The 13414-nt window shown below is 29.6% G+C and overlaps 1 protein-coding gene across 1 annotated transcript in view; it reads left to right on the forward strand.

The window, feature by feature from the left end:
- Window positions 1-4561, forward strand: part of LOC121122080 (uncharacterized) — a 64061-nt gene extending 59500 nt beyond the window's left edge. The window contains exons 6-7 of the mRNA XM_040717089.2: window positions 229-893; window positions 3727-4561. Coding sequence (XP_040573023.1) covers window positions 229-893; window positions 3727-4292 — 1231 coding nt within the window. The 3' untranslated portion in view covers window positions 4293-4561. The remainder of the gene's footprint in view (window positions 1-228; window positions 894-3726) is intronic.
- Window positions 4562-13414: the final 8853 nt, after the last annotated feature.

Raw genomic sequence — 13414 nt, forward strand, 5'->3', positions numbered from 1 at the left:
TTTTTTTGCCCAGAAAAATAATTTTTCGCAAACACCTGTGAATTTTCGAAACTTTTTTTCAAAAGATTTAATATTTAATTTTTCAAATTATTCTCCAAAAAATTGATTTTTGGATTTTTTCGAAAAAAAAAATCAGTTTATTTTATTTTCACATATCAGCAATTCATATTTTATTCAACGTCATGTTAAATTATTAATAAATATATATTATTTTTGCAATATTTTCAGTCACTACAAGTGGAGACTCGGACTTCAAATAATAACCATCATAGTTTCATCTTCATTTATACTTGGTACCTTTTTTCGCTCCGCTTCACTCTATCATCCTCAACGTAGAGCAATTCTTCATCTCAAAAGCCGAAAAGTTTTTAATGATAAATGCAAAATGATGTTCAAGTCATATCCTTACTTTGATTTTTCTGCTTTTAAAAATAGTACAAATGTACAAATTCTGGTACTATCAGCTGCAATGTCATCTGCTGGTTTTGTATCTCCGATATTACTCCTTACTTTTGATGGTACAACGGATGGGTTTTCCACACAAGATATTCTCATTTTTAATATTAATCTGGGATTGGGTTGGAGCATGGGATGTGGCTTATTTGGTTTTCTTATTTTTAATATGTCAGAGGAATGCAAAATTCCGCGTCAATATTTATCTCAATCTTGCTTGATTGTGGGAGGAATATCAGTCATTTTATTTGCAATGGTGGTTGAAAATTCTTCTGGATACTATATATTTGTATGGGTTTATGGAATATCATTAGGAGGGTTTCAGTATTGTATTAAAATGACCATATTCCAAAAAGTAAGGTCAAGAAACTTTTCACAAACATGGTCCATACTTCAACTTATCCAAGGATTGTCAATGGGCGTTATTTTCATTTTTACATGTAAGAATATCATTACAGTTGTTAAGAGTATTGGGTAATATTACTTAGTTATTAAAACTCTGTGAAACAGTAATTTAGTTATATTATAGATTACATAGAATCAAGAATAGTAACATTATTTTACTTTATATGACTTGAAATTGTCGATATATCCTTAAGAGATAAATAATTTGACACTCAATTCAGCTAGTTTCTTACATTGAAAAATGATTCAGTGAATATTAACCAATTAGAGCAAATGGTGTGTTTTATAGATTGTAGGTAACATTGCCGCAAATATTTTTTCTGCCGGTAATTTTACCGTAACGAGATTTTGCCGCATGACATATTAACCGCCTTTTAATTTTTTATATAATCGCTTCGAACTTTAATGTTGTATTAATTATTACATCCCTATTTTCTTTTTTTATTATTCTCCTAGCTATATAATTAATTTGAGAGAGATACAGCAGTAATGTTTGAATCAATAATTTTAAAAGAAAATAAAAAGACGGCGAATATGTAATACTGCAAAATCTCCCAGAGGCCAAAATACAAGTCACGGTTGAAAACATCCCATTATTCAAACTAGTGTAAATATTAAACTTCTCCATGAATATTTATTTGTTTAGAATTTTTTTTTGCTAACAACGTTCATGAACCTTTAGATCAGGGATGTCCAACACGTGCTTCGCACTCTGCAATGCAGCCCACTACTCATTCTCACTTTAAGTAGTCACTTTTGTAAAATTGTCACAATATCATCAAAAAGCGTAGAACACGAACTAACATTCAAAAATGTTTGACATCTTCTCGTATTTTCTGAGCCTCTAACAGGGTTGCAGTATTGGACAATTGGTTAGATGGAGTTGCACTGATTAAGTATAATTAAACTTTATAGTATTAAATTTACTCCATCTAAACTAAAAATCTTTTGGTGAGATCCGTATACATAAAGTATATTTCTTTCTCTAGGAATCATCTTGGCCTGATCATACACACATTGAATTTAAGAGAATAAGCGCGTTGTCCATGAGCTACGGGGATTCCATATTAAATTTATATTTTCTGCTGCCCCTTTAAATGTATCAAGTAGCAATACGGCCAATTATATTAAAAGGCTGGACATCCCTGATCTAGATACTATCTTTTTACATTATTCTTTAATGTAAAAATATGCCCCACTTTTACTTTTATTATTTTCGTATTTATTTTTAAAAATACCTTTTTATTATATTTTGTATTCGAGTAATCAGGGAATATGTGTTCAAAATTTGAGACTTATAGATCAATTACATATATAAATATATGTATTTTCTACAATAGAAAGAGTTTTCATCAAATTTTATCTAACTTGGACAAATATTTTCTTATTTTTGATGTACAAACATAATATGTTTTTATGTTGCCTACATCTATAATAATAGTCAAGCAATATTTATACAAATTTTAAGTCATACATATAGCTCCATTTCTATACAAAAATATCATTTTAATAGATGAAGGTGTTAAAAATGTAAATAATGTTTCAGTCTCGTCCATAAAGTATTTTCTGTATTAGCATTCTTTTAAATCATTGATTATTTTTGGTCCTGGATTAGTTACAGATTCCATGGCCTTATAAGTAAAAAAGGGATCCATGTAATGAAAAAAACTAAATTTACAAATTAGAAAAGGAAAAACAGTTGATACATTTTCTTTTCATTTTTGTTCGTTATTTAATAAGTCGTGGGGTGTTCACATCTGCCTCTAAAAGGAGAATTATTTCCTATCTTTGGTGTAAATTGATTAAAAAATGGATATTAAATTAATTTATATAATTATAATACTTTTCCTGTACTAATACTATTGTAAATGTAGAATTTTCTCCTCCTACATATTAGTAGTGATTCATTTTCCTCTCAAATCCCATCTCTTTATGTAGTATCTTATTACATACAACATAAGTAATAAGTAAATTCGTTATATCACTTATTTAGCCGAGTAATATAATTATACTATTAGTTACTAGGAAAGTAATATTATTAGATTAATATGTTACGCATTAATATGTTTCTACCAAACACTGGTTATTACACATCTTATCTCATTTTCTATTTTTTTTTAAAATACATATTCTGGGTGTAAAGTTTCCTTTTTCACAATAAATAAATACAAACATATTAGTGATGCGCGGTTTAGTTTTTATCAGAGCCCGTAGGTCACGCTTAACACGGTCAACCCACTATCAATATTTTTATATTACTTGACTAAAATAGAAAATTTAATAAAATATGAATATATTTCTTTCCCTACAATTCATGGACTGTCCGTTTTGGGTTAGTATTTTTCTCCTCTGCACAAATATCTTTTCTCTTAAGGAAAATCAAATAGCTGAATTTGTCAAAGTTTCAAGTATGACAGGCTATTTTAATTTGAGAAAAAAATTGAATTTATGGGTAAAATTGGCCATATTTAGGCATCTATACAATTTTCTACTCATACAATTATGTTTGGGATGGTAAAAAAGGCCTAAAAATGCCCAATTTTGAGCCAAAAATACAACTTTTCCATTACTAAAATAGCTTATCTTACATCAAATAAGATACATTGTAGATCACAAAACCTCTTTATTTTGAAAAGTATAATTGTTGAGGTTTGATAATTATAACATGCAAATTACATAGTAATAAATTACACGCTTGATAGTTGTCGTAACCCAGCTTCAGTGATGAATCTGTTAATCTTTGTTGATATTGCAACAGCACAACACGACTTTCAGGCATCCAGCTCATTATTAAGATATATATGTACCAATATTTTAATAGGTGCTTTAATTTGTACGTGTTCTAAATTTATTATTCTATTTTTGCAGGTTATTTGAATTGGAAGTTCACAAACAAATGTGGATATTATTTTTGTGGTTCCTGTTTGATCTTAGGCTGTATTGGATTATACTTGATAACCCTAAGAAATACATTTATAAAACAGACTTCAATCGACAAATTACGTCATAAAAATGATAAATTAAAAAGAACATTACGTTTTAACTCAGAAGGGTTAAATCATTCTAAAAGACTACCTTATAGTGATCATTTATACCAAAAGGCGAATTCAGATGAAAACCAATTAGAGATTCAAAAATATGAAAAAATTGATGAAGTTGATGGAAATAATGAAGCTGATGAGGATGTTAATTATTTGCCTAAAAGTTTTATTGAAGACATAGCAAATCTAAATGAAATAACATCTTGCTCTAAAGTAGAAAAGAATATACTTCAAAGTGAAATTGAAAATTGCATTTTACAAAGACAAGATGACCCTCAAGAGTTGAATAGCACGAAATCAAATGGTCGTGGAAATACCAATTTCTATTTGTCTATTGTCGATTACAAACTATTTCTCCAAAGGTATTCTGGGCAAAGTCAGTTGAAAGCTTAACCTTTCAGCATACGCATTTATTTTTTTCAATGTCTAACATTAGTATTCATTCAGCTATTTTGTATTTATGTAATTAAACCTTAATGAAAAAAAAATAATAGAGATAAACCATTAGAAAATATGTCTTCGTAGTATAATTTTGGCCAAACTGATTTGTTGAGTAATACAATCAACATTTTGAATCAAGTACTTTTAGTTTCCTTTTGTTAACTGTATGAATTAAAAATAAATCAAGTAAAGCTGAAGGAGGTAACTATAGTTATAAAAAATATGACTTGCCGGTATTTTCATAAACGAAAGCAGAAAATTAACATGGTTACACTAACAATTTGAAAAATATTTGGAAGGAGAGTAACTTAACTATCATTGGTTATATTAGCTGCAAGTAGTTATGGGATGAAGAAAATAAACACCACACCCCACTCCGTATCTAACAATGATTGATGCAGAAATTTCTCCGATATCTATCCTCAGTTCTACTCCGTGTCCAACAAGGTCTCCTCAGTTTTACTCTAAGTCATTTATGAACAAACACATTCATTTTTTATTTTGTTTTCAACATTCTTTATTTGGTTTATATATTATATAGAACATACATTATATAAATAAACCGGAGCAATTACGTACAAAATTACATAAATAAACATTTTAGTTTATACTTAATGCTCCGGGGTAGAATTTCAACTAAACATCAATCTTTGAAAAAACAACAGTAAACATGCAAATTAAAAACTATGATAAATATTTGTTAAAAATTTTTAAAACCCTTTTTAAAATGCTTCGATGATTCCATGAAGTTGATGGAAGGAACCGGATTTCTTCCCCTGCAAAATTCCACGATTTACATCCTGATTTAGGAATTTTCATTGTGAGAGAGATATACAATTAAGAATTGCACAGTACAGAGCCCTTGTTACCTCAGAAGTTCCACCCTTCTTCTTTGAAATTCCAAAAAGAACAAGAAGACCTTTAACATATTTTTCTTCCCCATTCGTCAGCCCTCTTAGATTTATAGAAAATATTTTAGGATATAGATGGCAGGGAAGTCCACAAACGCATGAAATTATATTATTTAATCCAATGTGTGGAGATTTGTAACTGCACGGTAAACTTTTTATCATCATTTATTCCCATCAGAGAAGACACAATTTTTCTTTTCCTCATTCGTTGTTACACTTTCTAGTTTATATGTATGTATGTTTTCTCCTTAAGGAAAAAAAAATAATGAGAACAGCAATAGGAAAAAAAAATCGTACATATATTCAGTTAGCAATTACAAACTACCCTTCCTTTCAATGTTAAAAAAATACAAGATTAGGCCAATATGTAATCGGGCTAGCCAGAATTTTCAATTTGATGTATCGTGCCACCTGCTGGGCAAGACGGACAGATTTCAAACTGCGATACTACAACAGCGTTCTGGTATAACCTTTTATTTCTATTAACCTTGCTTACATTATACTACTATATTTATCTTTGAGATAACTAATGTTTGAAAAGATGGTAAAACAAATGAAACTTTTCCAAAAACACAATAGTTTCAAATTTTGGGAGTTTGATGATCTCAAAACGTTGTTGCAAAGCCAGGTTTTGTGTTACTTTGCCTTCTCAAAATTTATTGGTCTCTTATTGTGATCATATACAATCTTTGTACCAAATTTAAACAAAATACATTTCGAACTTTGGTCGAAAACCTGGTGACTGACAAATAAAGAAACTAAAAAACAAACAACAAACAGAGGCAAAAACATTAACTATCCACTTATTTTGCAGAGGTAAACATACATAGTCGAATAAACATTGAGATTAAATTAGACTTTAAGAATGAAATATCAACTTTTTTAATAATCCATCAATGAATTCATTAAATATTTTCATTTAATACTAATGATATTAGGTCGATTTTTAGTTTAGGAGAATAAATATCAACTTTTTAATAATCCATCAATGGATATTAGGTCGATTTTTGGTGGAGTAATGGGCAAAGTAGAACTATGCCATATTGTCCTATGGGCCCTTCCCTATTGTCTGTATCACTGTTTGTGGATTTTGTGGAATATAATTTGGTAGTTTTACTTGACCTATTTGCTCCATACTCCACCAAAAATTAACCTAAAGACTCAACGACAAAAATGATATAAAAAAATTAAAAAGATTCCATATTTTATTTATAACAGGTCACTTAAAATTTTTTTAGGCTGACATAGTAAATTTATATGGCCAATTCGATTTATTCACCTTCGAGGGTGATACAACGATTATTGTTGTCATTACCCTCTGAATTTTACTCCGATGAGTATTCTTTGAGGTCTTCAAACATGAAAAAGTGAACAGGGCAAGATTTGGAGAATACGGTGGATGGATAGGTAATTTATAGCCTTATCCATGCAATTTAGCATCGCTTTCAGTATTTTGTCACACAATGCATTGTCTTGAGAAAACAGTAATTTTTGTTTTTCAAATGGGGGCGTTTTGACGTGATTTTATGTCTCAAATACTACAACAATACTAAGTAATAATAGATGTTGAATGTATTACCCTTTTCGAGGTAATTAATGTATATTATACTATACATATCCTTGAATACTGATGCTATAACATTGCCAGCAGATTGTTGCGTAACGACACGCTTTAGATTTGGTTCATCGAGTGCACTTCACTCAGTTTACTGTTGATTCCAAAAGAGAATATTTATTTATTGCCAACATGGTTGGAACTTAAATAATCATCCTTTGAATGGTAGGAAAAAATTGTTAAAATATTTTTACAAAATATATGTTTTATCTATAATATTTATAATGTAAAAATCCTGTAACTAGCTTTAAATCGATAATTTTAAGGATACAACATCAAAATTTCATTTTTTCCGAAAATTTTACCGATTTTCAAATCAAAACGCTTCCATGATGTACCAATTTTTTGGACATTTGATCTTTATTTTCTTGTTTAGAGGAATTTTTATAATTCTTAGTACAGAATGGTAAAATCTTTATCTATAAATATGGTAATTTTCAAAAATATTAGCTTATAGAGTAAAAAAAGACCTTCAGTTTTAGAATTGCACAACATTAGGTTTATAATTACATAAGAAAATTATAGATGTGACCTTGGCCTCGATTCTTCATTCCACAAATCGTTCCACTGTTATTTCTGTGGACATTGGCTGGCAAATCTCTGTGGAATTAAGGACTACTAATCAAAAACATAATTTATCTGCACAAAGTTTTTGTATTTTAAATATACTATAAAGACATTTAGAAACACGTGGCCACTAAGGGGGAGAGGGAATCGAAACTAAAACCACGTTTATTCTCGTTGGGGAAGGAAGCAAGGTTAACCTAAGGTAAAATATTTGCCATTGATTTTTCTTCCATCTGATGGTTGTTTATGTTGATTATAGCGTTAACGTTCCTACAAAAAGTTGCCATGACTTTGTGCAAGCTTGAATAACGAGCCAAGATGGTACAAGTGAGGGAACATGAGGGGGGATACTACGTGGTTTATTAATGGCCCATATTTTTTTTTTGAAGATGTGTAAGATGTCGTAATTCAGATGTCACATATTCTGCTAAAAGAGTAGTTATAAGCTAGTTAACTTTTAGTTTATGGGATTAATTTTGTATTAAAATTATACAGTCCCCAGCTCCGCTAAAAATTAGTTTCTTCATCATTTACTATATAAGTTTTTTCTTTTTTGTGGGTCCATCCAGAGAAGTTACGAAATTTGAAACAGGTTCTAAAAAAACCGTGCACTGACAGTCATGATGATAAGAATAAAGTAAGTGATAATTCAATATATATGGTTAAGACTTTATTATTTCTATTTAAAATAACAAAGAAATAATTAAATTTCACATTATTAATTCTTTCTTCACAAAAAATATATTTAAAAAAATTCACAATATTAGTTACTGCTTCTTAAAATATAAAAATAAATACTTAAATTTCACAATATTTATTATTTACTAACGGATCCCAATATTTCTCGTAACAAGTGAGAATAGATTTTGTTTTTTAATATTAAAAACCGTCTCTATTCCATTTTTGAAACAATAAGTGTCTGTTTAAGTGCATTTTAGCAGTGTTAAGTGCAGATTCTACTGATTAATTAGTGATTTAGTGAGAATTTGCTTCAACGACTCCCTTAAATGTCCATCTTTGGGAATCTCTCACTGGCTTAAAATGCGTGTATTTTAGTTTTTTTGACATATAACTCTTCAATTTTAAATGTTGTTAAATTTTATTTTAAATACGTAAATGTAGCTCATACTATTTATAACTGTAAAATTTTGACCAAATTTATGTTATTGATTGTATTTTTTTACGATTCCAAACTTCTCCATATTTCTTAATTATATTGCAAACAGTTTATTTAGAAAAATCAAATTTCTTGAAAATAAATTTGTATCCACTGCCTTGCTTAAAAAATGGAACAATCTTCTCTCTGAGTTGAACTCTTGGCTATTCTAGACAATAAATTATATGTATTCTTCACATCTGAAAAGATTCTCAAGAGCGAATTTCAAGTACTCAGGTTGAAGAATCTCTCGACTCTCTTGTTTGAGTAAAAACATATTAAAAGTGATATTCTAGACTTGGATGAAAAAAATACAACAAATATCAACATGAAAATAGACGAAACTTTTGAAGGTGCCAATACTTACACCCATACTAGTATCTAAATTAGCAAATAAATCTTGATCAAAAGCTTTCTAAAAAAAACATCATTTAGTATTTTTTAATAAGCAATAATTATTTCAGCCTAATATCTAACATGAAATATTAAAATATCATAGGAATATATATATGTCGTGCCAATACGGTATGAGCACGACTCTATAAGGACTCTTTTTATGAGATCAATTCAAACATGATTTTTAGCCTTAAAATATTGTCGGCGTCTTTTCTCAAACTGACAACCATATAGAGTGTTTTTGAGGAAGCTCTCCTTAGATTAAAGTTTAAACTTTCAGCTTTCAAATTAGATGCTTTTAAAATTTATGAAAATTGTTCTAGTGTATGTTTATTTTTGCTTTCTTATTATACTAATTTAATAACATATATTGTCTATGGTTCGAATTCATTACATAGAGAAAGTTATTGGTGTATGCATTCAAATTTTGGGGGATAATTCCATCATTTTCTAACAGAAAACAAACATTTTTTATATCCCACTTATCAAATTACTCAGGTCATCTAAAACATTATCGATTTTTTTACAAGGAAGAAGAAATAACCAAATCTCTCTTTTGTAATTTCACTATGATTCCCATCAACGGCTGTAAAATGTTTCTTAGAGATATAAGAGACGCGCAGCTTTCAAAGTTTATGATGGAAGCAACTATTCACTGGGTACAAGAGAGAGTTTTCTATCCCAGTTGTAGGCCTCCTCCAATAAAGATGGTTTTTTTTCATCGTCCCAGTATATATGGGGCATCACAACCAGTGATAAGACAAGGTCTGACAGATCAAATAAATTTTCAATCCCATCAAATATCTCACACCATCTCCACTGGTAGAGTCCAATCAATTTCTTCACATTATTCTTCTTTTCAGACAGCTAAGCAATTACTTTTTCTAGATATTTCTGCTGTTTAAGAGAATAATAAAATAAAAAGTATGTTTCTTTAATAATTATGATGCAATTCCGAATTTACTGCACCTTGTTGGCATTTGTAATCACCAAATTTCATTAAATGGTGAGTATAGTGCTCCAAGAACGTCTCTCTTGATCCTCCCTTGTAGACTATTGATGTTAAATGACATGTTATTAGTAGAGTCATAAGCCTGGCTCGTAATATTTTCCTTTTTCGGACCCAGTGGATTGAGTCTCTGATATATCTTATCCTAAAAATGCTCAACGGTTGTTCTCTCCAGATATAGGATTTTTTTATATTGATATGAATGTTGCTTTGTTCCATAGAGTCTCTTTAGGGAACACGATCTACGACAGTAGACGTTATGCCTACTCTTTTTTTAATTTCAAGGCTGCAAATTTAAAATAATAAACTATCTAAATCAATTGCCTACCATTGTAAAAAAATAGTTTCCAAAAGAAATTATTATTTCCAAATTATAGACATAATTTGGTTCGTAAGTTTCTAAACTAATTTTTGAATTGAATCTTTCTTTTTTTTTTTTGGCGGCGGGGGGGTCTATAGCCCTCCCCGCCTACATGCACCCCTGGACAATGATAGCTTGTAAATAGCAATTGGTGTTATTGACTCATCTGGCTAACTTCCAACTGATTTAGAGTTTTTTTGCTGTTTCTTTGGAGGAAAGGTTGTGTGATAAAATAAAGGTTACGACATGTATAATAACAGTAAGAACACGGAATTTTGTCTTGTATATTCTTCAAGTTATAAGCTACCCTGAATTGAAACTCACGCATAAGCATATTTATAGAGATATTTGAGTATATTATAATATTTGTATTCAATCTCGTGGGATTATTTAAGATACCCAGGCACTTTGGCTATAGTTTTGTACTTTTATTTGATTAGTTACTTATACTAACTATAATATGGTCATTTCATTTATAATCTTACCAAATTTTACTTCATATAACAAGGAAAAATGAAATAAGCACGCTCAATGAGCAAGTGAAGGAAATAAATATGACAAAAACAGGTGGTTTTTTATTAATGTATTGAAGGAAATTGTCAATTGCGTACTTCAAGGATCTCATATTTCAATTATTGTTGCGGTAATCTTATACCTATCTTATTTTTAATTTCTCAAAAAATATATTCAAAAAAAAAAATTGATTAGAGGTTTTCTTTACGAGTTTTGAAGTTTTTATCCATTATGGGCACCTAAGGACATCAAAGGTAAGAAAAAAAAGTACATTAAAATCTTTCCTGAATAAATATAAACATTAATGCCAATTTTTGTTCTTTTTAGGATCATAATTGTAGCCGCCAAAAAAGTATAAAATTTTCCTATATTTTTATAGATTCTTTCAGCTTTCAATGTTATAAATTAACGTAAGTTATTGTTCATATTTCAATCACGCAACCTGCTAAAACTACATTATATATTTTTACATTTAAAATATCTCTTGACATAAGGAATTTATATACCTATTTCTTTTATATACAGAATATGCATTTTCTTTTCAATGTGTGGTGCATCAACGTAAAAACAATCTTGAACAACAAAGTAGAAAAGAACAATCGATTTTTTTAAATTCATTTATACATATGGGGCAATATTTTATATAAATATTTGAGTCCATTATAGTCTATGTATTCAAATTTTTGGTAAGATTGAAGATGCCCAAGAACTCTATATCTATAGTTTAGAGCCTTTATTTGGTTCGATATGGGTTTTCAAATACAATCTATCAATTTTTATTGTAACTTGCATAAAAACCAAAGGGTTAATAAGAACAATTTGTTGACTGAAATGAACGCTAATTAGTAGAAATATAATACACACTCGATTTTGAGAAAAATGATTCCAGCTTTTTTTTTCTCTCCATGAAGGTCTTTATTTAAATAAATGAATACAAAGAGGAAGTTTGCATTATATATGCATACACAAATAAAAATTGTATTTTAAAATTAATTTCCTATTCAGAAACCTAAATTTCTTGACATTGCATATCATGTACAAATCATTCAAAATATGTTTTATATATTGAAAAATTGTAAACAAATACAAATCGACATCATTAAAATATTCAAGAATATAATAAAATAAAGTAAAATAATCCAGGACCTTCGACTTCACGACATGCTTTTTGTAATAGTTGATGATACGTTTTAGCATTTTCAAATGCCTAGTAGAAGTTGATGGAAAGTATTTCATTAATCCAAACCCGTACCTCCATGGTGCATTGTAGTTTAAGTTCGGTATCTTCAGTTTAAATACATTCTACCTTACTGTAGCAGATATCGTATTTACTCTAATGTGCACGGTTCCTCTTCCATACTCCATCGGCCAAACGGCCTTCTTCTGAAGAGTAAAATGTTCAAAATGTCATACAAAATATTATGCATGCCCTTGTAAAATTTGGATTAAAATTCCAAAGGAATTCTTGATTTACAATGATAAAAGACATGATGATTTTTAATACAGGACAATCGCTAAAAACATAAAGTATACTATTAATAATTATCCAACAATCCTTGTAGCGGCGATAAAATTGGGTAAGATTATTACATATTTGAAATTTTGCTGTGAATTTCCGGCTATCATTGATCCCCACTAGAGAATGCGCAATCCACTTATCCTTAGATGGAGGTAGGAATAACATTTTTATGAAAGCTCCAGTGATTATTTTAACATCGGGGTATTCTTTATAACGATTTCATATACCATCGAGTGAGTGGCACGTGTTTAAGAGCTGATCGTTTCAGAGGGAAAATAAATTTTCCAGTATTAAAAATATAATTTCGAGGAGTGTCCAGAATAGTTAAGCATAATTTTCAATGGCAGTCTTTTCCAATATTTTTAGCGATAAAAGATTTTTTAAGAAGGGTCTTTTTTTAAGTTTTTATAAAATATAGCGACGATTATTCGAACTATAAAGAGGTGCCAATTTCCATATGATTCTCTGAATCAACCTCCCCTCCCCCCATTTCCTTTGAAAAGCTGTTAATAATACCATTCGAGAGATCTATACTTAAAATCATACGACTCATAAATAAAACCTCTCCATAAAAACTTGTAGGTATACTCTAGCTAAAATATTTTCCAATAAGAACAAGCCTCCACCTAACCGCAAAACAGGAATTTTCAGCGCTGTAAGATATTTACGACTAAATAAAGTATTAAGCCAGTGTTCTTCTTCCTCGATAGCTCTCTCCCCAATCAATGGAAGTGGAGCTGTGACCTTTATCATTTGAGATATTAGTGTAGTATTGTATAGGTCTACCCTTTCCTGAAACCCCAGCGTTCTCCATGTTTTATACCATTCTTGTGGTTGTCAGAGCAGAATATTCCAATTGGTATCTGAAGCTCCATTACTCTAACACTCAATGTCTAATATCTTTATCCTCTCCATGACGCTACATCCGTTTATTTTAGTTGAAGGAATTAAAGGAGACCAAAGACCTAAAGGTAAAATATACATTTTTTTTCTAAATTAATTTAGAATTTACAGGAATTATATGGAA

This window comes from Lepeophtheirus salmonis, chromosome 7, assembly GCF_016086655.4.
Source record: "Lepeophtheirus salmonis chromosome 7, UVic_Lsal_1.4, whole genome shotgun sequence".
Classification (NCBI taxonomy): Eukaryota; Metazoa; Arthropoda; class Copepoda; order Siphonostomatoida; family Caligidae; genus Lepeophtheirus; species Lepeophtheirus salmonis.